Genomic DNA, 25,317 nt, shown 5'->3' with positions numbered 1-25,317 from the left:
CTTAGACTCTGAAACATAACACTTAGTCTACATTCTTTTATTTATATTCCCAGCTCTTTACCGAACAATCAGGAAATGCTGTGACTAGTAGTAAAAGTGGAAGTGATACTAATAACACTGAAAATTGCTCTTCTGCCTTTGTGGATGTTGAACAACCAGTTCTACTTACCAGTTTATCAAGGCAGTCTCCACTGGTGGGAGGGAAGTGATAAATATATTGTGTTTTATCTTCATGCAGTTTCATGCTGTCACCTCTGAAATCTTCAATTTTAAGGTGCTAAGCACTTGTCCCAAGAAAGCCTCTGGTGTTTAAGAGCTATTTTTAAGCAACAGCCAGACACCTGGAATAGTCTTGATTGTGCTGTATACTTGGGGATGTGCCTGTGAGTTCCACTGCCTGTCTAACAAGTTATTTACAAAGATTGATTTGTGATAAATTGCATTTGTATTTTAATGTAAGATGGTAATAAATGAAATTGTAATGCTGTAATTGGAGAGGATAAACTTATACAGTTACATGAAGTTTTGGATAAGAGATTGCTAGTTAAAAGAAAGGGTTGAAATTGATTTTAACATTTTATTTGAGAAGGTAGAGATTAACTCTTTTGATTGTGTTCAACCAAGGTTGAACATCTAAAATTCTAATAACTTGCCTTCCTCTTCAGCTTGCTCTGAAATGGAGGATAAAGCACTGATGCTGTTATCACTGTTCAGCAGCACTGCCTTGATCTCAGATAGCTCCAGCTTGGAATGTTTTGACAGTTTGGGAGCGATGGCAAAAACTGCCACCAAGAGATAAAGATGAAAACAGAAGCCAACAGGCAATAAAATGGCAGAGTTTATACATGAAGAAAAGGATAGCAAAACCTATTCCTGACTATGGAAACTCTTCTTAAATATGTTGTCAAAGTGCTTTGTAATCCAGCTCTTCAGGTCTTCTTTCATCACCTCTTTTCCAGGCTTTTCATTGTACCTCAGCAGATAGTGCAGTATCACAAACAGCTTCAGGGTGATATGAGAAGTGTAACCATGATTATAGATGCCAGTCTCTTGTTGTCCAGGTATGTGAGCAGGCATTTATTTAAACAACAAAAAAGATGCTTTGCAAGATAGATACGCTTCCCTAATTGCTGTTTTTTTAATGGGTGGAAATGAAATCCAAAACACTTGAGCTTTGTGGTCTTCTGTGCTATTGCATGGTTAAACTTCAACAGGCTGAAAACTGATTTCAGTCTTCTTTAATATACACACCTATGAAAACACTAATGAAATGTTTCCAAAGAACCGTCCATTTGTGTGTAAAGTGTAAAACTCTCTCAACAGCGGTGACTGATCACTAACATATCTTTTTGGCTTTTTTAAAATGAAGGCCTTTCAATTTAATATATCCTTTTTACAGAGTTCTGATTGTAGTAGTAGGCTTCATGTGCCTTAGTCTCAAACCATTTAATCTGGATATGAAAGTGACGTTCTAAACTGGGAAGCTGGGAAATCCTTAAACTTCTGCAGAGAGTGGCTGATAGTCACTGCTTAAATATCTATGAGCTTATGTCACTTCTTTGGAAGTTCATGTTCACTACAAACATTATCTGTTTAGACAAACACTAGCCATTTCTTTCTGATGCATCAACCACAAATTGCTGGTATGCTGACCTTGTTAGAGAAACAGTTTGGGTTTTGAAGTAGAGGAAAAAGGGATGCACAGCACACAGCGTCATGTCTCAGTAGCCTCATGCTTACTATGCTTGTGTTGCACAACATGGTTTGCAAAGCAGATGCTGTAAGGAAGGGGTAATAACATTTCCAGCATCTGCCTTAAACACTTGCTCAGTGGTGAAACTTGTTGCAGAAACACCAGAGCTGCCTCTGCATGGGCCACAAAAATGAAGAGTTTCACTTCTGACCAAGGGCAATGCTTTGTTGGGGTGTGTTATAGAACAAATGGGTATCTGCACAAGCCAAGGAGTGGGGTCTCAAAGAGGATGCTTCATTTTGAGGGATGTATGCCTTGTATGACCTGCAGAGCAGACCCTAAATGACACCAAAATAAGACCTGACCATGTGCAATGGTGAGACTACACCCACTCTCACCTCTCATGCTAATGAGGAACCAAAAACCACTCCCACTCTGCCTCATGCTAATGAGCATCTGTAAAACCACACCTACTCTCACCTCTCATGCTAATGAGGAGCAAAAACCACACAAGCTTCTCATGCTAGAGAGGGATGGTTTAAAACTGACTGGGAGTGAACCACATGGGATTCTGCCACCACTGTGAAGAAGCCCAGGGCACTGGAGGACCAAGGGGACACCACAGGATCCATGGTGGTGACTCTCTCTCTCCTGCTTGCACTCTCTCTCTCTCTCATTCCTCTTTCCCTTATACACTTTGTGTGGCAGAATAATGTTGATATTGTTGAACAAGCATTTGATCTCATTTGCAGCCTAACTTGAGCAGGGAACTTTAACATCAAATCATAACAGATGCTTTTAACAGTCATGTACAAGAGCGATAGCAATTTGGTTAAGGATGCTGAAGAGCCATGTCCCAGTTTACCAGAGCTGGTTTTGTGCTTCAGGCTGGAGCATGCAGAGACTACTGGCACACAGTCACAGTGGATCACGTTTGTTTGCACTTGTTGAACACAAATGCAAATGTATTGATGTCTTGTGGTATCCAGCCTGTAAATGTAGAGAAAAGTGCTGTTCAACCAGAGTCAACAGCTACAATGAGAATAAGCACTCTTTGAGGTTTCAGAAAAACTTTGTTTTCTTTGTAACTTACATGAAGTAGTCAGGTAAGTTTACAAAATCAGGAATTTAGTCTCTGTTTCACATAGAAGGCCCAGTTTTCCTATATGCTTAGGTGCAATACACCGATGTGATCTGTGACCTTTAGGGAGATGAAGCCTGATGGGAGCAATTAGTGTTGCCAGATTCTTTGCTGATGAATATTATACCCACTTGGTGTGGGGGGTAGGCAGGACAATCTTGGTCCATTGAAAATATTTTATGGAAAACTGTTGCTGTTTACCTCACAGCAGGGTTATCATCTACTGCCAAATAAATATTTAGTTAATCACCATTGACCGTATCACAAACAAGTGATAGGGAGTAGGACTTCATTTGTCACTGACCCTTGAAAAGCTGTGGTATTTTCCTGTTGTGATTGTAGCTCGTGTGGAAATAGACAACAGCTTCCACAGGGCAGGGTTTGCACATAACTGGATTTGTTTGCTGCTGTCTTATTCCATGTGTCTTTTATAGGATAACCTGCTAAGAACTGTGTGAGTTTCAGCTGTTTATAGGACAAGTGTATTTAGCTGCAGAATTGAGTTTTTCATTACAGTGGCTGTGCCTTTGTGTTAACTCTGCTACAAACTTCCTTCACTCAACAAATGGTTTTGAAAAGGGAGCTAAGGAGTAGCTCGGTGGAGAAAGCATTGTTTTAGTTTTTCAGTCAAGTTTAAACAAAGAGAAAAATAAAACAACCTACTTCCATGGCTTTTGCTTAGGCATGTGGTTCCTTACAAATCCTCTAACAAAAATGAAGTTGCGTGCTATCCTCTGTTTGCCAGTAAATAAAAGATAATGATTTCTGCTAACTGAATTCAGTAAGTCCATGCAGACTAAACCCATGCTCCTGTTAAGTACTATTTGGCTGCAGAAGTCTGTAAAGACAGCATAAATGGAAAGCTAATTTATATTTGGATTACAGAACTGAAACTTCTGTTTCCAGTTTGGTGTTCTAGGCTTACCGTAAAAATCTGTGAAGATGCAAGAATGGTGCTATCCACTGCCACTGCAAAAGCCTTTCTGGTTTTACACATTCAGGGTCTGGAGTAACTTAGTACAGCAGAAACACAACAGAAATCTCAATTTAAAGTTGCTGCCAGACTGCATCCTAAGAAATGTTACATGGGAAGTAAACAAGATACTGTAAGTCAGTCTGAGTCTGATGTCTTTTTCAGCTGCTTCTTAGTAAAGAAAGGGCTCACAGGGTGACTATTCTGTGTAAAGATGAATGTGTATTAATAATTGAACACTCCTGACACCGTTGTTTGTGTTAGAGAGGTAAGTGTAACTGTGTGAGGTCTGCAGTACCTCCGGGCTTTTATTGCAGTTCTTTCCCTGTCTTTCTGGGTAGTTGAGAGAGGAAATCTTTCCTCTTCCTCAGTGCAGCTGGAGGTTCATCGTGCTGCAGCAGTTACTTCTAAAAGCCAAAGTGACAAATCTGGGGAGAACAACACTGGAAAGGCCCTGGGTCTGAGTTACAGGTCTGCTACACAGCTGCTCATGTTGGGTGGGGGTTCAGACTAGACTGGAGCGCAGAACACCTGGATTAACTCTGCTCTGGTTCCTTGTCTGTGTGCCAGCACTTCCTGTTTTTAAAGATCCTGTTTACTGTCTGCATTCCAAATATCCCAGGAAGGTGGGAGGATGGGAAGAAACATGGAAAGAAAAGTAAACAGCATTATTTAAGGTGGAATTTTTTTTTAGTTGTATAACCAGCATTTGTTACTTTTCAAACCTGGTTTCATTAAGCTTTTGTTTACATCATCTGGCACTAAATTCCAAAAGCAGAACTGCACATGAAAGCTGACATTGAAACAATTAATATTAGCAACAAGGAGCAGAGTAAGCTTTTGTGGTGTGCTTTGACTTTGTGTTCTTCCTGATGTTCACATAAAACAATGTTTTTCAGCCATATGAAGTATTAAACAAAAATATGTAGTCAAAGGAAAATCTTATTTCTATGGGTACAAAATGGCATGTTGCTCTGATTTTGTTGGCAAACTTTAAAGCTTTTGATTTAAACAGCTTGAAAGAATTTGGGTGCTGCTCACTGACCTTCAGAGCTCACAGCCTGATGTGGAGGAGCAGCACAGAGCCAGGTGGAAAGGTAATTCTCATCCTGCTACACAGCAAGCCAAGCTCATTGCTGAAATAATGAGTAAGCAGATGTGTGAAGTGTAAATAGATGATATGTTGCTTTTCTTTGTTGTGCTTTATGGTTACTAGTCCTCTATAAATAACAAAATCCTGTCTTTTGAGGTGGAGCTAGGGATGGAATTTCTGAATGATTTTGGACTAAAAAGGAAAATTTAATTCCAGGCTTTTCTTTGTTTAACAAAGAGAAAAAGTTCTGCCTTTAGCTGGAAGAAAATGTTCTAGGACAGATATTCTGCCTTTGGTATGTCATGGGATCCCTAGGGAGAAGGCACAGTCCTAGTGGGAGTTCTGGAGGTCACCAGCAACTTGAAAATGCTTCTTTCTCGTGATCCTGTTTTCATGGCTCCCAGACAGTGAGGGAAGCTATAAACACTGTGCCTGCATGGATGGGGGAGGGCAAGCAAGGGGATTTCGGAATAAGAATTTACAAAGGTCTTTTGGTTCACTTGGAGAGAAAAAAAATAATCCAGCAATAGTAAATCTTTTTAAACTGATCGTCTTGGATTTGTTTCAGCTGTTTGATCCTGCAGCAACATAGCACACATAGTTCCTCTTGGGAAATACTTGGTAGCAAGTTCTTCTTTTTTCAGGATGACCTCACCATTAATTTTATTCATAGTATCCGAGAGTCACTAGGAGAATATTATATTTTGAAAAAAAATCTTGATGTAAGATAACTTCAAAGAGAACAGCTCTGAAATGTAGCTACCCCATATTCTCATATCTAACTAAACTGAAATTGCTTTTCACTAATTTCTAGTGAGCTTTTGCATTCACAGGAAAAAAAGATCCAATATTTCAGCAGTACTATTATTCTAAAGATGTTGCCAATAATTTTAGGGGTCTTTAGCTCAATCTAGAATAACGCAAATGTACTCAGCACTGGTTTTGAAGGGTGGAAGAAATGGGTAACTACAAATAAAATTGGTAGTGTTTGGAAATACTTCTCTGTTTCAGAAGGAAACTAAATGCTAAGATGTTTTTGACAGTGTTAAATTGTCCTGTTTGTTTCCCCTGGGCTGCTGTTTGTGATCAGATAAGGAGTTCCGGGTATCTGCACGTTTTCTGGGAAACAGAGACGACAGCAATACGTATGAATCAGACACGCCTGCAGTGCCACAGCCTGCTGGTGTCTGTTCTGAACAAAGCAGGATTTTTACCAGTTAAATCTGTGTATAATAATGTTTTCATGGAGGACAGTTCCAGACATCTTTGTACTCGTCTTCCTGGGTTCTGGAAGAATGCCAGCTTGGCAAACAGCAAGAACAAAAGGACAGCACTGAAAATACCTAGTCTGGGGCAGTCTTATGGTCACCACACAGCAGGTTTGGACAGCAGCAAAATTAGACAACTCTGTCCAGTTCTCTTCATGTTTTAGAGTGCCTGATCTGTCTGACGGTGAGAATAAAACATTTTGGCATTTAGAAAGGTTGAAATGTCCCTTGCATTCTGAAAAGTGTTGTTCTTGTTCCAGGTACTCTTTTATTTGCACAAACTCACAACTTCTGTTTTGGGGATTCCACAGTATATTATAAAAGCTTATTTGGGGTCATACCTGTAATTGATACTTCTGTCACTGTGAGAGAAAATCAGGAAAATCATTTAACCTACAGATGAGGGCACAGTAAATCAGGATCATAAATTGTTGGACTGTTAAATGAATAGAAGGCAATGCTAGGAGTCTAAAGGAAACTTCTGCCTGGAAAGGAAATCAAATCCAGACACAGATCCTAATGAGCAGCTCTCTGATACCAAAGATGCCACAAAATATTATAAAACATTGCTACATCCTATCTGTACAAACAGTGTAATGGGATTTGTCTTGTGACTGGAGAAACTAATGGACTTCAATTAAAGTGTAACAGTTTGCTGAATGACTCATTCAATTTCAACCCTGGGCTGATAAAATTGTATCGAGTGTTCAGTCTGTTCTCTTGAATGGGTTTTGAAACACTGCCTGATGTGTACAGCAGTGCAGATTGTTCAGTGCTCAGTCACTGGGATGTGTGTACCTCTGCATGAGCATCCCATGCTTTATACTTCAATACAATATTACTGCACAGTGTACTTCTTGCTCCCTTGTATGCTTGCATGTTACATTTCTTGCTAGTTGGTACTTTAGAGAGGGAAGAACTTCTTGCAGAGCCTCAAAAGTAACTGTAGGTACTTGTGCTGATGACAGGCTATGTCTGTTAAAGTGAACAACAATATTTGTCCCCTAGATTGTCCCCCTGATATGGAGACCGTGTCTGTGAGGCGATAAAACTGTCATAGCTTACTGAAACCAAATTTTCTAAACTTGGAATATCATATTCTTAATAAGGAACTATACCATCTATATCAGATTATATTATTTATATAACCTACAAGAAAATAGGCTATATAAATTAGCATTCATATGCTAAGTGTATCTGGAAGCAAGTGTTATGGAAGGCATGTTTATCTTCCTGCTGTCTTCCTTCATGTATGTTTATTCTTTTTGAATGGAATCTCAGAACTAGAGATGATTTTGTGCTAGTCCAGATGTCCCAAAGCTTTTGGCAGGAGAAAAATGTTTAAGGTGCTTTAGGAAGGTCAGGGATTGCAGGTGTGATGAAGTGTTCACTTGAAGTTTGATTTAAATAACATCTCTCTAGAATTCCCTTAAAATTACAGTCCTTTTACTGTCGAAGAACATAATTGATTCTATTTATTCCAGGCAGTCTTCCAGATTTTAAAGTGTACACAGAAACACAAGCTGCCAGCTATACTTGAAAACTGTTTCTGTTTACATTCTTGCTTTCCAAATGCAAACCCTGGAGGCGTGCTTACATGTGCAAGTGGAATGAATGTGCACACAGTGACTGCATGCACCATTCCAGCACATGTCTGTATCCCAGCTTGAAACAATAGCTGCTGTCTTGGTGCAGTTGCTCTAAAAATTGTAGACTTTGGGATGTCACATTTGGACCATTGACAAGTTTTTAAAGAAGAGGTACTGACTTGTCATTTAAGGTTTGAATTCTTTAATGAAGCCAAGGCTGATGTTTATTTTGAAGAGATGCTTGGCTAAAAGGATTTACATTTTTGTTGTATGTGTGTCCCACACTCCTGCCTCTGTTTCTTTGTTGCTGGTAGGGAGTGAGGGAGGAAAACTTGCATGAGGCACCATCCTTGCAGCTGCTCTTGCCCAGCCCTGCTGCAGTCAGGCAGCCCCCCAGTGCAGACCTGCATTAGGCTGACTCCATGGGGATCTCAGGAAGGAGCTAAAGCAACAGAAGGCAGCACAAGAAAGGGAAAGTGAGTTGTTCTCTGCCTCTGCCATCCATCTGACCTGTAACCCGTTGCCTCAGGGAGCCCCAGTGCCAGCAGGGTGAGGGGTGAGAACACACGCCTTGGGCTGGGTGAAAATGGGCTCTCATGGTTCAGAAGAGTCTCAGCAGGATGGTGGAACTGAAATTAAAAGGCTGCTGGTACAAGCTGAGTCTGTGTTGTGAATATTTAATTTGGTTGCGTCCATCTGTACTATCATTGTGTGTGTGTGGATAGGAAAGCTCATATGACTGCATATTCTTGTTTGTTTGGGGGCTTTGTGCTGGTTTGTACCATAACAGTGATGTGCTTCTGCCTGTGTTTACAGTTAAGAAATGTAAATGGGCATGTGATTCAGTGATATGGGGAGGGAACCTTGTTCATGCTTTGCCTGATCAAAAAGATGCCATTTAACTTGTGTATTTAATTTTATCTGTGGGCTGGGGATAGTTATCAGTGGTTTGGAACCCTCTGAGTTACTCTGAATGGTGTTATTTGGGTTCACTGGTAATGTTTTGTAATTGGTAAGCTTCCCAATTCTGTCTCTGTAAATACACTGTGTGTGCTGGGAGCTTTCCATTTCAGCATCCGCTCGCTGAGGCTGTCACAATAACGGGGGAAATAAAACAGCTTCTTTAAGCTCTTTCTTAAAAAGAAGTCAGTTGCAAAGCATTTCTAAATATGCATGAGGTGGTAGTGGAAAAGCATTTTTCTAAATCTGCAGTGGGGCTTCAATACTTTAGTGGATATTTTTAAAAGCCCAAACTGCAACTACAAAGGAGGGATTAAAAAAGACAACCCTATTGCTACTCGAAGTTGCTTAGGAAGCAGTGGATTTGGGAAAACATTATTTTCATTCTGATGTTTCTTTGTAAGAACTGAAGTGTGGGAAGAGCAGGTACTGGATGTACTTGGAAGAAAACCTTTTAGAAAAGAAATCCTAATGAAGCAGGGAAGATCACTTTTTCTTTACTTATATATAAAATGTTACAGGTGAATTTTATATGTGCATAATTTAGTTAATATATGTAGAAATTTATTTTTATATAAATACATATTTTTAAAATTTGCTGAGCAAAGGGCAAGCGTTGTAGCCATTGCTTTTCCACAGTGAGAGTTTTGAGGAAGTTGGTCCAACAGAAGACATGTGAAGCTGTTGGCTTGTGGGTTTCCCTTCCTTTCTGTTGTTAAGAAAACTGAGATACAGGGGCAGTCAGTCCTAGAAGGGTTTGTAACTGTAGTGATAAGACAAGGAGTAAAGGGTACAAACTGAATGAGGGCAAATTTAGGCTAGGTAAATGTTAGTCTTGACTGTGAGGAAGGTGAGGCCCTGGCACAGGGTGCCCAGAGAAGCTGTGGCTGCCCCATCCCTGAAGTGTCCAAGGCTAGGTTGGACAGGGCTTGAAGCAATGTGGGATAGTGGAAAGTGTCCCTGCCCATGGCAGAGGAGTTGGAAAGAGATGCTCTTTGGGGTCCCTTCTAACCTTTAACATTCTATGACTGTGTGATGGATTTCTCCAAAATTAAGAGCAATGAATACACAGATAAGCAACTCTGTTTCATTACAGAAAAATCTAGGATGCTGTGTGAAAGTATCAGAATTCCAATAAAGAAGACCAAATATTTTGTAATAATGAGTTACAAACAACAAGTCTTGTCACAGGATGCCAACAGTGAAAACATTCTGAACAAGCTGGATTTCTTTTGCAAACACACAAATATTCCTTCTGGTTAAGGAAATTAAAAATAGGTAGGGATTAGGAGTGTTTTTTGGTGAATTATCACTGTGTGCCTGCTGGGCTGTTCTGCTCTCTTTTTGGTGTCTCCCCTCACCCACTGGGCTATAAAACATCTCTGCTCTGTTCAGACTCTAGTTTTCTCATACTGTGCCCCATTCTCATTTTCTCTCTTTCTCATACTCATTTCCTCTGCTCTAAGATGGCCTGAGCAGCACAGATAGAGGGTCACAGGTGTTCCCCTCCTTTCCCTTGTCTTGGCAGGGACATTCCTGCAGCTGCCAGAGGGAACTGGAACGGGGCATTGGCACTAAATAAAACAAGCCCAACTACAAAGTGTTAGTGGGGCTCAATTCTTGTGTCTCATTAATGGAAAAAAGGGTTTGCTGTTGGTGTAAGAAGCTTATACTGATCTGAAACAGCTATGGCCAAGTCTTGTGTGTACATGGATTCTTAAAATCAAGTTTAGAGCTTTTAGTAAATATTTATAACTATAATGTAAGTGTTCTTTGAATATTTAGAGGTTTGAGATGAGAAAAAACCATTTTTAAATGTGGGAGCCTTGGTTTAGCTAAACTTAAAAAGAGCTGATGGTTTGTATCATCCAAATTATAATGATGATACATGATTATAATGATAATCCAAATGCTTCACTTTCCAAATTAAAACTGTGGAGAGCTTGGCTTGAGATTTGGTTAAAAATTTCTACAATAATTTGAGCATTGGATATTTTCATCCCTCTGCTATTGAAATGTTCTATTAATGAATTAAAAGTTCAGATTTTAAAAAATCCTCTATTCTTAAGACTATACGTATATTGGCATTTTTCCAAACTAGCTTGATTCTATTAACTGTTTTGTTTGAGTAGATATTTAGATTCAAATGCAAGTTCTTAGTCTTATTTTTATCAAATCTTTTTTATGAATGTAAAAAACAGCTCTGAATATTCATCTGCAGCTGTAAGTGCCATTTGAACCATTTTATCTGAAATTCTCGGTGATGTTTGTATTTTAAATGTTGACATTTGAATTTCTGATTTTCACTCAGGTTTACACATACGAATCACTAAGTGCTTGAAGTACAGAGTTACCCCAAGACTTAAAAATGCCTCCACGGCCATCATCTGGTGAACTATGGGGCATCCACTTGATGCCCCCCAGGATCCTGGTGGAGTGTCTCCTCCCAAATGGAATGATAGTGACTCTAGAATGCCTCCGTGAGGCCACCTTACTGACTATTAAACATGAACTCTTTAAAGAAGCAAGGAAGTACCCTCTCTATCAGCTCCTTCAAGATGAATCTTCTTACATTTTTGTAAGTGTTACACAGGAAGCAGAGAGAGAAGAGTTTTTCGATGAAACACGGAGACTTTGTGACCTGCGACTGTTTCAGCCCTTCCTAAAGGTGATTGAGCCAGTAGGTAACAGAGAAGAAAAGATTCTTAATAGAGAAATAGGTGAGATTATCTTTTTTAAAAAACATTGTTTAACTGATCATCCTCTTCAAAACATAAAAACCGAAATGCATCGTGTTTGTATCTGTCATGTTTCATACCTGCCATTTGTTGCATCAAATGTCCAAAGATGCTGATCTTAGTAAAGCCAATATTTATAATCAGTGAGTTAAACTCCTGTTTTCTGATCTGTTTCGTTTACCTTGGGTTTGTAAAGCATATTTGTAGTTGTCTGTGGGTTAGAGGGTATCTTTTTGCTCATAATTTTTTAGCAGGATTTCATATTATTACAGAGCAACACCTGTCCTGTTTTTTGGGAAGTCAGTTATAATTTAGTTTGGAGTTTACAGAATTGTAAATTCTACATTTAATCACAAATCTTAAACCAAATTTGTGGACACAGATTTTAATATTGCTCTAGCTTGCTTAGAAAGTCAAATTTCAGAAATTAGGTTTTTTCACCTTTCTTCTTCCCCCTTCTGACAAAAGGCCATAGGGAGAGAAGGGAAAAAAACACCTGAGGTTGGAGATGCAAAGGCAAGACAAATTGATGTTTTGAATCATCTCTGGAGTAGCTTAGGATTTTCCATGGTCCATTATGGAAGCACAGGGAATCTGGCACTTGTTCCAACATCTTGGTTAAGAATTAAATTGAGGCAGTACAAACATACCCACTCCTGTTTCATTGCTAACAAATGTGTACTGCAGTGGCAGAGACTTGTCAACTGGAAATACTTGTTCCGAGGTACTGCTAATTGTTAAATGACTTAATTGTGATGAATGCATAATAAGTAAATTGCTTCTGTTTTGTAAAGCTCAAATGTGTTCAGGACTTGGGGAGAGCAGTAGTTAGGTAACTATGCAACACAACAATTGAAAGTTTCCATTTGGACACTCATGCATAAAAGATTATTTATCCAGGTAATCCCATTAAAGTAAATGGAATTACATCTGAAGGACCTGAAAGAAATGCACTGTTATTATATGGATCTGTGTCAAAGAGCTTAAGTTCAGTGTCTCTTGGAGGGCTCATTCCAGTTCTTGAATAATGTAGGTCATTAGAAAAGAAATTAATAGCTGTCATTCCAGTGTAAGCAAAGTTGATTATGGTCCTAATAGCTACCAATAATCCTGCCAGGGTTTGAGAAAAAAATCAAATTTCGCAGCTCCTCTGGTCCCCTTAGGAAGCTCTGTGCTGACTTCAAAGGAAGTTGAGTCCTTTTCCTCCAGGAGGAATGTTGGCTATGAGAGCAGTGATTTAAGGCTTCTAGGATCTTCAGGGAATGTACACCTATTTTCTAACCTTTTCTGTGTCTGCTGAGTGCCCTTAACTTTAGAACTGTGTAGTTCTTGAATGATATAAAACAATTACGAATGCATGCAGAAGCTGGCACATATTTTAGGCTGTGTTTTGCTTTATGTTGGCTTTTTTTGTGACTGATTGAAGAAATTTTTAGCTCTACTTGTCAGTTACAATGACATCCTCATGCTGCTCCAATGCTGTAGGTTTTGCTATTGGCATGCCTGTCTGTGAGTTTGACATGGTCAAGGATCCAGAAGTACAAGACTTCAGGAGAAACATTCTGAACGTGTGTAAAGAAGCCGTGGATCTGCGAGATGCCAACGCCCCACACAGCAGAGCACTCTATGTCTATCCTCCAAATGTGGAGTCCTCAGCTGAACTCCCCAAACACATATACAACAAACTAGACAAAGGTAAGGGCAATATTTACAGCAGAAACATCATGTATTTTCTGTGTTTGAAATCAGAGTACAGCTGTTGACTTAGGCAGATCACTGTTTTATGTGCTGTATTTAGTACACTCCAGCAGTATCTTACACCTTAAGTTGTTCAGAATAATCTTCTTAAACTCTGAACTACCTTCAAAAGGATATTTAAAATTATGTTATTCTAACTGAATCTTGAAATATAACTCAGTAAATAGAGGTGTCCTTTTTTTAGTGGGTGGGAACAGCTTGTTTGCTTTGCAGTTTTCTATGGCATTCAGATATCTGGTATTAAATGATGCTGAATCGCTGGGTTATTTTGCAGTCCTCAAATATGAAAGAGTTACTGCTGTTTTCTTGAAGGCCAAATAGTCAGTAATTAATAAAAATGTTCTTAACCTCAGGGCTGCCTAAAGTTTGAATTTCCACTAGAGTCAAAAATAAACTTAATGCATCTAGTTCCTTGCAGAAATTATAAACCCTCTCTAAGTTTGGGCAGTGAATCTTGTTTACATCTTCTTTTAATACTAAAAGCAAATCTTTGTGTTGGAGAGACATGAGAGTTATTTGGTTTGGGGGTTATTTTGGGTTTGTGCTTTTTCTTTGGAAACTGCATTGAAAAGTATAGGCCTGACATTATTTTATATTTATTCCAGGGCAAATTATAGTGGTGATTTGGGTAATAGTCTCACCAAACAATGATAAGCAGAAATACACCTTAAAAATCAATCATGACTGTGTGCCTGAGCAAGTTATTGCTGAAGCAATTAGGAAGAAAACTCGAAGTATGTTGCTGTCATCTGAACAACTGAAACTTTGTGTCTTGGAGTACCAGGGCAAATATATTTTAAAAGTCTGTGGCTGTGATGAATACTTGCTAGAAAAATGTCCGCTGAGCCAGTATAAGGTGAGTAACATAAAGGTTTTCTTTTGAACTACACCAAAATAATCCAAATTTGTGGGGAGAAAAATGATCAGTATTAGGTCTGGCTTTTTCATTATATTAATCCAAAACATAGGAAGTGACAGTGTGTTCACAAATTGGCTAATCCATGTGCTTCAGAAGGGAGAAGGGGGAGAAAAGGTAGTTTTAATTAGAATTTGTATTACTCATGTAATTTTTCTTCTTTGAATGTTTTCCTCTAATGTTAGTGCTAAATCAAAGGTAGGTACTTTCAGAAATATCCTAGATTTTTAATGGCAAGAGATGAGCTATATTTGAATGGTGCTGATGTAATAAAACAGGAAATTTGATCACTTTGTGAATTATGGAACAACCATTACTACTTTAAATCCTGTCCTAAAGGGGTGGTAAATGAGCAAACTGTTTTCCTGTTACAGCTTTATCGTTACTTTATAAGATAAAAAATGTAGATGTCCAGCACTACGGAAATCATTGCTGAGTCTTCCTTGTGTCTGTCTGTCCTTCACTGGGTTTGTTAGTACAGGGAGTGTGAGAGAGCATGGGGCAGAGGAGCATCTGAGCAGCTCTCTCTGAAGCACACGTTACCCTGTAGATTTACTGACAGACTGCTGCTGCTTCCTCTTGTATTGTAATAAACTGCTCCCATTCCTTCTGCTAAAATGGTTGACAATCTGATCTTCAGAGCAGTGGAGGAGAGGAGGGGTGGGGTATCCTGAATAATGGGAAAAGCATCTCTGTACTCTGGGAGCTGGGGAACAAGTGCAGGCATACATGAATAATTTTGCAGAGTCATCTGAAGATCAAACACCAGACCTATTTGATCTAGCGTGGTTTCTTCAGAAGCATCTGGTCTGCCTTTGCTGTGCCCCAACAGAGCCTGCTCATTAACTCCAGGCTGGACCTGTCCTAACACACTGTGTTTTGTGGTAGTGTTGCCAGACTAAATGCTCTCAGCACTCAGACCTGAATGGACAGCTGAAGTGTGTCAGGATCAGTGCTGAGCGTAAGGTAATGAGCACACCTGAGCCAAAAATGAGCGTGTGTGCTGCTTACCTTGTGCTCCCTGCCTGGGACTGGCGCTGTCAGGCACCTGTGCTGCACTGCTGGCTGGTACAGCCCCTGCTGTTCCAGAGCAGCTCCATTGCTTCCAGGAGCAGCTCAAATCCATCTGCTCTGTGCTGCACTGTGCTGGGGCTGAGGAGCTCCACAAGGAACCTGGCTGGTGGTTTTTTCAGCTCCCATCTCTCTCTCCCAGTCCAGCCTTCCATTGTTGTAGATGTTCACATCTCAGAGCCATGAGGTGTGGCTGTGTGACCCTACCCAACAACGTGTCCAAACTGCTGGATGCTGTACCTGCTGTCATGTGCAGGGTGTGCAGGCAGGACATGATAAGCTCTTTCACTTTGCTGTCTCCCCAAGTATCTTTGTAGGTTTCCATTACCAAGAGTGTAGGCTTTGAAAAGACAGCACTTTTGTGGTGTTGGTGAGGGTCCCCAGGATGAAGTGAGAGATGAGAATTTGACTCCATGTTATCAGAAGGCTGAGTTATTATTTTATGATATTATATTATATTATATTAAAGAATGCTATAGTAGAGCTATATTAAAGAAAGAGAAAAGATACATCAGAAGGCTTAGAAAGAATGATAATAATAAAAAATTATACCACTCTTTACTTACTGACTCAGAGAGCGTGACACAGCTGGCTGTGATTGGGTATTAAGTTAAAACAATTCACATGGAACCAATCACACATGTACCTGTTGGTAAACAATGTCCAAGCCACATTCCAAAGCAGCAAACACAGGAGCAGCAATCAGATCATTATCGTTTTCATTCCTCTCTGAGGCTTCTCAGCTTCCCAGGAGAAAATCCTGGGCAAAGAGGATTTTTCAGAAAATGTGGTGACACACTTTGGTTGTTTCCTTGCAGTACATAAGGAGCTGCATCATGCTTGGCCGCATGCCCAACCTGATGCTGATGGCCAAGGAGAGCCTGTACACGCAGCTGCCCCTGGACACCTTCACCATGCCCTCCTACTCCCGGCGCATCTCCACCGCCACGCCCTACATGAACGGGGAGGCCACCACCAAATCCCTCTGGACTATCAACAGTGCTCTCAGAATAAGGATCCTCTGTGCTACCTATGTAAATGTGAACATCAGAGACATAGACAAGGTATGGCATCACTTGTGGCTTTGCAGCAGCTCGTGGTCTCCCTCCTGAGTGTTCTGTTTTGACATTGGAGAAGAATTGTTATGTAACATGTTAGAAAATTATACCACTTTTTTACTTAAATTGAAATATTTCATTCTAAACAACACACCCATGTTTTAGCATCTGGAAACTTTTCTATACGGCTTTAAAAAAAAATGTGAGTTGTGGTAATTAGCTAAATATTCTACCTGGTAGGAGCAGGAGTCAGTTTGCGTAGTGCTTCAGCAGAGATTGTAATGGATAGGAAAAGAAATCTGTCTTTGTTTATGGAAATAAAGGTGTGGGGTAATAGGGGGCAAAAAGCAGGCATAGTGTTCAATGCCATTGAAGACATCTACAACCTGGGCTCTCTTTCCTTGGAATTCCTTTCACAATACCTTGGCACAGGAAGAATGGAGATTAAATTCCAGGAGTGTTCTTTTTAGTGTTCATTTCAAGTTTGTTACTGTGTTTTTTAAGAACTAATTTTGCAATTAATGAGGAGAAAGACCAAAACACTTTTTCTAGAAGGATATCCTTATAAACTGTGCTGTGTGCCCAACAGAGCATGAATTAATTTGGGGAGTGGTGGAGCAGTTTGGTTTTCAATTTTGGTGTTTTGTTTTGTTACTGAAAACAAAAGGATAATGTGTTGTAATCATGGTATGTGTTGACTGCAGTGAAAACATTTGTTTACAGTAACATTTCAAAGACTAATATGGATGTTGTTTTCAGATCTATGTTAGGACAGGTATCTACCATGGAGGGGAGCCTTTGTGTGACAATGTGAATACTCAGAGGGTACCTTGTTCTAATCCCAGGTAAGATGAATACCTGAGTGACTGTAGACAACCTGACTTTCAGGGCATCATAAATGATAGCACTGAAGGAGTAAAGGCTCCACTTAACCATTACTCAGGTAGAGCTCCTTGCTGGGAATCTTTTACCTTAAGTTTTGTAAAAATAGATTACATAACCCTATATATATATAAATAGCATTAATTTAATTCAAACACAAGCATTTTGTCTTGCACATAATAGTATAGTATAGAATATATTTTCAGGATGTTTGACAAACCATCAATATTACCTGGAAAAAATGAATCACCTGTATTTAAAAGTGCAAAAAGAAGTTTTATATGAGCATATATAAACATTTGGGTCATCTTTTAGCCACCTGTTCTCATAACTGTAACTAATGAAGAGGTGTGAAATTTCAGCATCTCCTAAGATTAGATGCAAAGTATATGTGCAGAAGTAATTCTTTTCTTGCTTTTTGTGACTTCGTGTCTTTAATAATAATTTTTGAAACTCTTATTTTTACCTGTACATTTTCTATGATATGATTAGGTTTTATAATTAAAGGACTAATAATATACATCATTGGTGAAAAATAGGCTCTCCTCCTGAGTTGCCCCGAATACTGCTCTACTTGAGCTGATAATTTCAACTATTTTAGAGATAAAATCTTGGAAAGGTGATGAAGGTTATGCCTTAAAATCATGGATATGGTCACATAGATCAGTATTATATGAAATGAACACATAAGAAAAGTGAATTAAAGTTTATCTGCCAATTTCTTTATTCTTAGAGAAGGGCTTTCACAGTTATTTCTTTGTAAAATTGCTTTCAGTAGCTACAGATACACTGAAAAATTAATGCTGTCCTTGGAAGCTGTTTTCTCTTTCAACTGAGAAAATTCTGTATGACAGTCTGCTTAGGGGAAGAAACTGGATCAGAAGTTCCTCTTCAAAAGCACAGTTCTACCAACTGAGAGATAAATTCTGCTTAGAGAAGTTCATGAAAACAAAATCAAGCTATTCCTGTAGAACCAATCTGTGCTATTATTACTATAGTAAATAGAAAAATATTTGACTTGGGAATATTGCTTTGGATTTCCATGTTTTATCCCCATCTTGCAGATATCTTTTTATGTTCCAACAGTTGAAGTTTAGTTTGGTTTTGAAAGCTCTTTTTCCCTGCTGACTTTTTCTCCTGAAGGGAAAACTGTTTTAAAAGCTAAACCTTACATCAGTGTAGCATATGCAAATCCACTATCTTTAGGTTGCAGGAATTGAACTTAACATGGCTTTTTAAACAGTGTTGGGGCTAGAAGGCTGTTGGGGAGGCTTCCATTCCCAAAAGCAGTGAATGTGGTCAAATGCATATGTGGGGACTCCTTTGCAGTAAGAAAGTGTGCTCTATATGCAAATACCCAGTTTAGGAATATAACAAATGCCTTTTGGAGGAGTGATGATGTCTCTTTAGCCTGGTTTAATTCTGCCTTTCGGACCTGCAGGTGGAATGAGTGGCTGCTGTATGACATGTACATTCCCGATCTGCCCCGTGCCGCTCGGCTCTGCCTGTCCATCTGCTCTGTCAAAGGCCGCAAGGGTGCCAAGGAGGTAAAACACCTCGTGGCTTTATTGCACTAATGAGCCACAGCTGCTTCTGTCAGGGCTGGGAAGATAGCTGGTAAATGCTGGCCTGGCAATGAGTGCAATGTTTGATTTGAATATGATTAAATAGGGATGTTCCTTTCTATTTTCTCTTTTTTTTTTTTTTTTTTTTTTGTGTATGGAAATTAAACAACACAGAAAAAAGCTTTTCAGTTCAGCACTGTAAATCATCCCTATACTGCATTGCCAGACACGAAGACCAGTGTTAGTGTTTTGAAGTGGATGTGCTTTTAAAATTAATTTTCAAAACCCATGTTACTAACCTATTTATTTTTAAAGGACAATATTTGTACCTTTAGGGTTGAATTTTCAAGTAAAGAAATTTTTTACTCCTTTAGCATTTAATGCTGGATCTCAAATAGTGATTTCTAATAATCTACATGCAACATTTAATTTTTAGCCAGCAGCATCATTACTTTTTGGGTTTGAGGGTGTTTATCTACAAGCAGGTCTGTAAACCTTACAGAATGATTTGGGTTAGAAGGGATCCTTAAAGATCATCCAGTTCCACCCCCCTTCCACTAGCCCAGGTTGCTCTAAGCCCCATCCAACCTGGCCTTCAACACTGCCAGGAATGGGGCAGCCAGAGCTTCTCTGGGCAACCTGTGCCAGTGTCTGGCTACCCTTATCGTAGAAAACCATATTTCTTTTGTCCAATCTAAAAATATCGGCCTCACATTTAAAACTGCTGCCCCTTGTTCTGTCACTACAGGACTTGGTAAAAAAATCTCTTTGTCAGAATAACTTTTTTCATCATCCTGGCTTAGTCTGGTGTGAGGAAGAGATGAGCATGTGTTTACAATTCTTTTAGTATCATTTTGTTAAAGGACTGCTATGACAGCCATTCCTCCACAACTTGCTTTCTGCTAATCTGGGAATGTAACGACTTGATCTGGGGTGAAAATGTTATTTCTCCTGACTCGCTCTGCAGTAATCCATAGATGACACTGAAAAAAAATCATATTTTAATCTCTTTAAGGAGCACTGTCCATTGGCTTGGGGAAATATAAACATGTTCGATTACACAGACACTCTGGTATCTGGGAAAATGGCTTTGAATCTTTGGGCAGTACCTCATGGGCTGGAGGATTTGTTGAATCCTATTGGTGTTACTGGATCAAATCCAAATAAGGTATTTGCATGCCAGCTTCCCCCTTAAGAGTGCATTTTCAAAATATGCTTTATTCTGGTTGCCATCATTCAGCAGAAAAAGTAATTTGAATTCCCTTGACCTAGGAAACTCCATGCTTAGAGCTGGAATTTGATTGGTTTAGCAACCCTGTAAAGTTTCCAGATATGACAGTGATTGAAGAACATGCAAATTGGACAATTTCACGGGAACTGGGATTCAACTACAGCTATGCAGGGCAGGTAAGGCAAACTCCCCCTCCAGCATTAACTATTCAAATATGAAATGTTTATTTACTACTTTATTTTACTCAGTGTATAAGTGACAAAACTTCTTTTTTTACATCCTTATTTATTGTAAAATCAAAAAAATCAAATTTTTGTTGCGTGTTTGGTAAAATGGGCAATATAATCTCCTTTCTTTATATTGCCAATGAAGTGACCTAATGCTTCACTGGCCAACCAAACACTGCAAAGAGAGACTGGTTTACTGTGTTTTTGACATTTTTGCATCACTAATTTGGGTGTAGAACTACTTAGTTTAACTTTTCAAAAGTTGCAATTCTCCTTCATTGATACTGTTTTTCTGTGTTGCAGTTTCATCTTTATACTTAGGCTTTCCTGTGTAACCCAAAGGTGCTTAGAACTCTTTCCTGTCTGTTTTATGGGGTAGTTATGACCACAAGCAAAGGGAATTTTAAGGGAATTGATGGACATACACATGGGTGTAGTCCTTTATCTCACTTTTTCCACAAACAGAACTTGTGCATCACAATTGGCTTTTTGGTGAGGTTTGGAGGTTTCTTCAAAGCACTTCTTTGGATGATGAAAAGAAGTGAAAACAGAAAAGCAGTAAAGCTAAAAATGCTCTTTATTTAAAGCCAAGGCTGTGAAATTGGTTGGTGTGTTCTACATTTTCTTCTGGAGGCTGGTTCAAAGCCCTGGGTTTGCCCAGGGAGCTCCGTGCTCTGTGTGAAGAGCTCTGTGGTGGGAGTTTGGCAGTGCAGGAGAGCACGGAGGGGGCAGGAGCTTCCAGAGTGGGAATTCTGGGGTGTTCGCAGCAGTCCTGTCCCAGGGTGTCCTGAACAAGGCCGTGGGCATTGGATTTCTCTTGATACTCAGCAGGGTGTCCATCATAGAGCAGCATCTCTGCTGTTTATGCTGTGACTGAGCAGGGTCTAAATAAATGCTTAAGGACAGTTGTCTTGGTAAATAACATTGCCCAGCCTCTTACCAGGGCTTCTGTACTCCAGCTCATTGTTTTGTTCCATGTGGCACAAAGAAAAAATGGTGAGGAGGAGAAATTCACTTCAATGACAACATAGCTAATTTTTGTTTGTAGCAGTTCTGTTTTCTGCGCTCTTTGGGAATGTCTTACACTAATTGTGATTTAATATTTTCCATCTTCCTGTTACTCAGGCATTCCTACAGCATTCTGCCCCTGATTTACCTGTTTTCATCCCCCATGTTCTGCTTTTTCAGTTCCAAATCCTTTTCAATCCTTTCAACAACCCTCAGCAATCTCAGGCTGGGGTCAGAAATGACCAGTCTCACTTTGTGCTGCATTGTGTCATTCATCAGATGTCAACTGCTGCTATTTCTCCATACAGCTGATTTAGTTGAAGTGTGCCTCTCCTTGTGCCAGCAGTGACTAAAAGCAGTTGTAGAGATCAAAGGCCTAGTCTTTCATCTCCTTTCTAAATTTTAAGCTCTCAGTTATAAGAAGTGGATTCAGCAAGATAGTATTGCATGACACAGGCTGTAGTGGTTGCTGTGTGTTCAAATACTGTATTTCATGTGTGTGGTTTGGCAATAGAAGGAGTTGTGTGGAGGGCTAAAGTGCCACTGTCTCTGCAGAGTAACAGAATAGCTCGGGATAGTGAATTAACAGAGAGTGACAAGGAGCAACTGCGAGCCATTTGTACCCGAGACCCCTTGTCTGAAATCACTGAGCAAGAGAAGGACTTCCTCTGGAGACACAGGTATTGCAAATCAAAAACCAAACAAAAGAAAAAACCTTCTTGGCATAATCAAACTTCACCTCATTCATTCCAAATTTGTCATGGGTTTTGCTCCCTTCTGTGCTGAGGAGTTGGTGTTTTAGACGAGGCTTGTAATGCATTCTGCATTGTGTGGTTTGGTTATAATCCTGTGGAGAAAAGAAGTTGTTGAATGAGCTCCCATTTTCCTTATTACTGCAGTTTTACCTGCATGGATGGATCCTGAGAGCACCTTGCTGACAAAGGAAGAAAAAGGTGCAAGGATCTGGGGACATAGTTGATGGAAAGCAAAAGTGTTGTTTAGTACATGCAACTTTTCTTTTTCCTTTTTTGCAGACACTATTGTGTGAATACTCCAGAAATTCTACCCAAATTACTTTTGTCTGTCAAGTGGAATTCTAGAGATGAAGTGGCCCAGGTAAGCCGAAGCACTGCAGAAGTGTTAGATTTTGAAGAAGCATTAAAATGCTATTTTAAAGAAAACTCCTGGAAGTTAAAAGCATATTATGTGTGCACGATACACTGAATGAATAGTTGGAGTTGCCACTGTGATTGACAGGTGTCTCTGGTCCATAGTTCTTGTTCTTTAGCTCTTTAAGTCTGGTCTTAAGATTTCCTCTTGCTGGCATTACTCAAATCCCTCTGATGTTGCCAACTTGTCAGTTACAGTTAAATGTGAGGTTTTGTTTTCATTCTTTTTAGAGTGGATAAAACAACAAAGTCAACTGGCAACTAATACCAGACTGTTGATTGAGAGGACCAGCAATTAAACAGCTTCTGCTCAGATGTAGTTGGTGTCTGACAATGCCTTCTAATGGCTGCATGTTAAAGCTTCTTCCTGGCCAGGGCAAAGGTGTAACGTGCTTGTTCTTGCCCACAGATGTACTGCTTGGTGAAGGATTGGCCCTCAATCAAGCCAGAGCAGGCCATGGAGCTGCTGGACTGCAACTACCCAGACCCCATGGTGCGAGCTTTTGCAGTTCGCTGTCTGGAGAAGTCCCTGACAGATGACAAACTGTCTCAGTACTTAATCCAGCTGGTACAGGTACTGAGCACATTTTGGCATGTTTGTTGTCTTGTGTATGTCCAATGATCACAGAGGCTTGAAACACAGCAAAAGTTAAGTTGTTGTGAAAAAGAGGTCATCATGTTTGCTTTGCAGATTATTTAGGAGGAGATGAAAGGTTATTTTTTCTGTCGTGCTGTGGTTTTGCTTGTTGGTACTAAATGCCAGCATTCTGCAGAGATGCAAAACTGTTCCACCAACTGGAACAGGCAGCTATTTCAGCTGTCCTGACATATGGGAAAGGATGAGCAGAAGCATCTTCTCAAAATTTTGAGCAAGTTGAGGCTAAAATATTTGGTAACAGTAAAGCAAGCATCAGATGGTAAGTTCCTGAAATAGAGGCAGCCAGTGAACAGTTGGCATATATTGTTCAAAGCCTAACACATGCAAATATTAATACCAAGATCAGTCATTCCAGAAAAAAATGTACAACATAGATGGCTTTTTATTTAACTGCCTTTAATCTGTATATTGCTTATAGAAATAATAACTGCATCTGATTTTAAAAAAGTTTCTCTTTATCCTTAACTAGGTTCTGAAATATGAGCAATATTTAGATAATCAGCTTGTGAGATTTTTGCTCAAGAAGGCACTGACCAATCAAAGGATAGGACACTTCTTCTTTTGGCATTTAAAGTAAGCTTATTGTCGTGTTAAGGGGTGGTGGGCTTCCTATTAGCTTAAACAATTAGTTTTTCTAAAAGTTTGACATACTAAATGTCCTTTCTTAGAAAAATATTACCACTTTAAATAAACATTGGGGTATATTGGTTAAGAGTTTGAATACATAGCTCGGTGACAGAAATCATGCCTTGCAGTTTCCAAAGCTATTTAATAGTACTTGGATTTGTACTTCTTTTTTATCTAAGATGTTTATTCTGAAAACAAAGTAGTCTGAGACTGCTGAAAGCTTCCCATATTGTTATCTGCCTGATGCCCCATGAATTTTTCCAGAAATTTTTACAAATATATGAGACCTAAAGAAAGCCACCCAATTCAACAAGGTAGCGCTTTGAAAAAGACAAGTAAAAACTTTATTTTTACTTCCTTATTAAAGGTTTCTTATAGAGCATGATAGCTCAATCTGCAACATATTGTGTTGTAGCTAGAGGTCACCTAAAAGTTGTGTTCTAAGCTGGTGTAATCAGACCAGAAATAGAAGCAAGGCATCTTTGCTGTACTCTTAGTTTTCTACTTGCCTCGGTGTCATCAAGGGAGGGGATTGTTTGAGGGGATGTATTTTAGGACTCTATGAAGATGTCACAAGTACAGCTTCATTTTTGGCACCTCTAAGTGGTCTTGTCTCTAAGCTGTAACTGTTCTTCCTCCCTGTGTAGGTCTGAAATGCACAACAAAACTGTCAGCCAGAGGTTTGGTTTACTTCTGGAGTCCTACTGTCGAGCATGTGGAATGTACCTGAAGCACCTGAGCAGGCAGGTGGAGGCCATGGAGAAGTTGATTAACCTCACAGATATTCTCAAGCAGGAAAAAAAGGATGAGACCCAGAAGGTATCAAAAGCTGTCCTTCTCTCCAAACTGCTGCTGTTGAGTCACAGGAATTACTTAGAACTGTTCTATTTGATCAGTGAGGAAAGTGTTAATGCTAATTTCAGTGGGTGCTGTGTCTCCTGGGGAGCTGCAGTATTTTCTGTGCAATGCCATTGTCTAGCTCTCAAGGCAATAGAACTAAAGTTAAAGGTTTCAATTTGTATAATATGTAGCTGAGCTGTACTTACATTAGAACTGTGCAAAACCATGCTTGAAAACCAAAGCTAAAATCTGATACCTTCATTTACATGTAAATAGTGTTCTCAAGACCTGAATGTGCTTATTGATCAGGTACAGATGAAGTTTCTTGTTGAACAAATGAGACGGCCAGATTTCATGGATGCCTTGCAAGGTTTTATCTCTCCTCTTAATCCTGCCCATCAACTGGGAAACCTTCGGTATTGTATCCAGTTTTGAAGTTTGTCTAGATGATTCAGTAAATGTTTAGTAATGGTAACAATAACAGTGTTGAGGTTGACTGTTAATTTAGTAAATGTCAGTATTTTCAAAGTGCACTGAATAGAATTTGTAGCAGAGTAATCCATAAAGAGTAGAGTCATTTCAATCTAATGGTTTAACAAACCAGGGAGCAACATGACCTTCAGTGGTTCCTTTAAGGTGCCAGGAACTTCTGTCCTTTTTTCAGTTGTCAGGAGCTCATACTGCCAAAGGAATATTTACAATATTCCCTTACAATATTCCCTTACAACACAACTCTTCTGTTGGTCTTAACAAATGGTTAATGTAGCACTAATTTAAGTTTGAGTCTGAAAGTGAAAATGGTGAATTGTCAGTTATCTTTGCATCTTTAATTTGGTGCTTGTTCAGAGTTTG

The 25,317-nt window shown here is 39.4% G+C and overlaps 1 protein-coding gene across 2 annotated transcripts in view; it reads left to right on the top strand.

The window, feature by feature from the left end:
- PIK3CA (phosphatidylinositol-4,5-bisphosphate 3-kinase catalytic subunit alpha) overlaps positions 1–25,317 on the top strand; it is a 42,222-nt gene that overhangs the window by 5,463 nt on the left and 11,442 nt on the right. The window contains exons 1-15 of one of the 2 annotated variants that reach the window (XM_084212554.1): positions 9,871–9,995; positions 11,029–11,437; positions 12,941–13,150; positions 13,819–14,069; positions 16,019–16,264; positions 17,018–17,103; positions 18,582–18,687; positions 19,721–19,873; positions 19,978–20,112; positions 21,727–21,851; positions 22,206–22,287; positions 22,750–22,914; positions 23,468–23,571; positions 24,273–24,444; positions 24,775–24,881. In XM_084212554.1, coding sequence (XP_084068680.1) covers positions 11,086–11,437; positions 12,941–13,150; positions 13,819–14,069; positions 16,019–16,264; positions 17,018–17,103; positions 18,582–18,687; positions 19,721–19,873; positions 19,978–20,112; positions 21,727–21,851; positions 22,206–22,287; positions 22,750–22,914; positions 23,468–23,571; positions 24,273–24,444; positions 24,775–24,881 — 2,294 coding nt within the window. In that variant the 5' untranslated portion in view covers positions 9,871–9,995; positions 11,029–11,085. Of the gene's footprint in view, positions 1–9,870; positions 9,996–11,028; positions 11,438–12,940; positions 13,151–13,818; positions 14,070–16,018; positions 16,265–17,017; positions 17,104–18,581; positions 18,688–19,720; positions 19,874–19,977; positions 20,113–21,726; positions 21,852–22,205; positions 22,288–22,749; positions 22,915–23,467; positions 23,572–24,272; positions 24,445–24,774; positions 24,882–25,317 lie in introns of those variants that run through there. The other variant, XM_084212553.1, reaches the window with a different exon arrangement.

This window comes from Fringilla coelebs (genome assembly GCF_963513975.1).
Source record: "Fringilla coelebs genome assembly, chromosome: 10".
NCBI lineage: Eukaryota > Metazoa > Chordata > Aves > Passeriformes > Fringillidae > Fringilla > Fringilla coelebs.
This window is presented reverse-complemented; position numbering and strand designations above follow the sequence as displayed.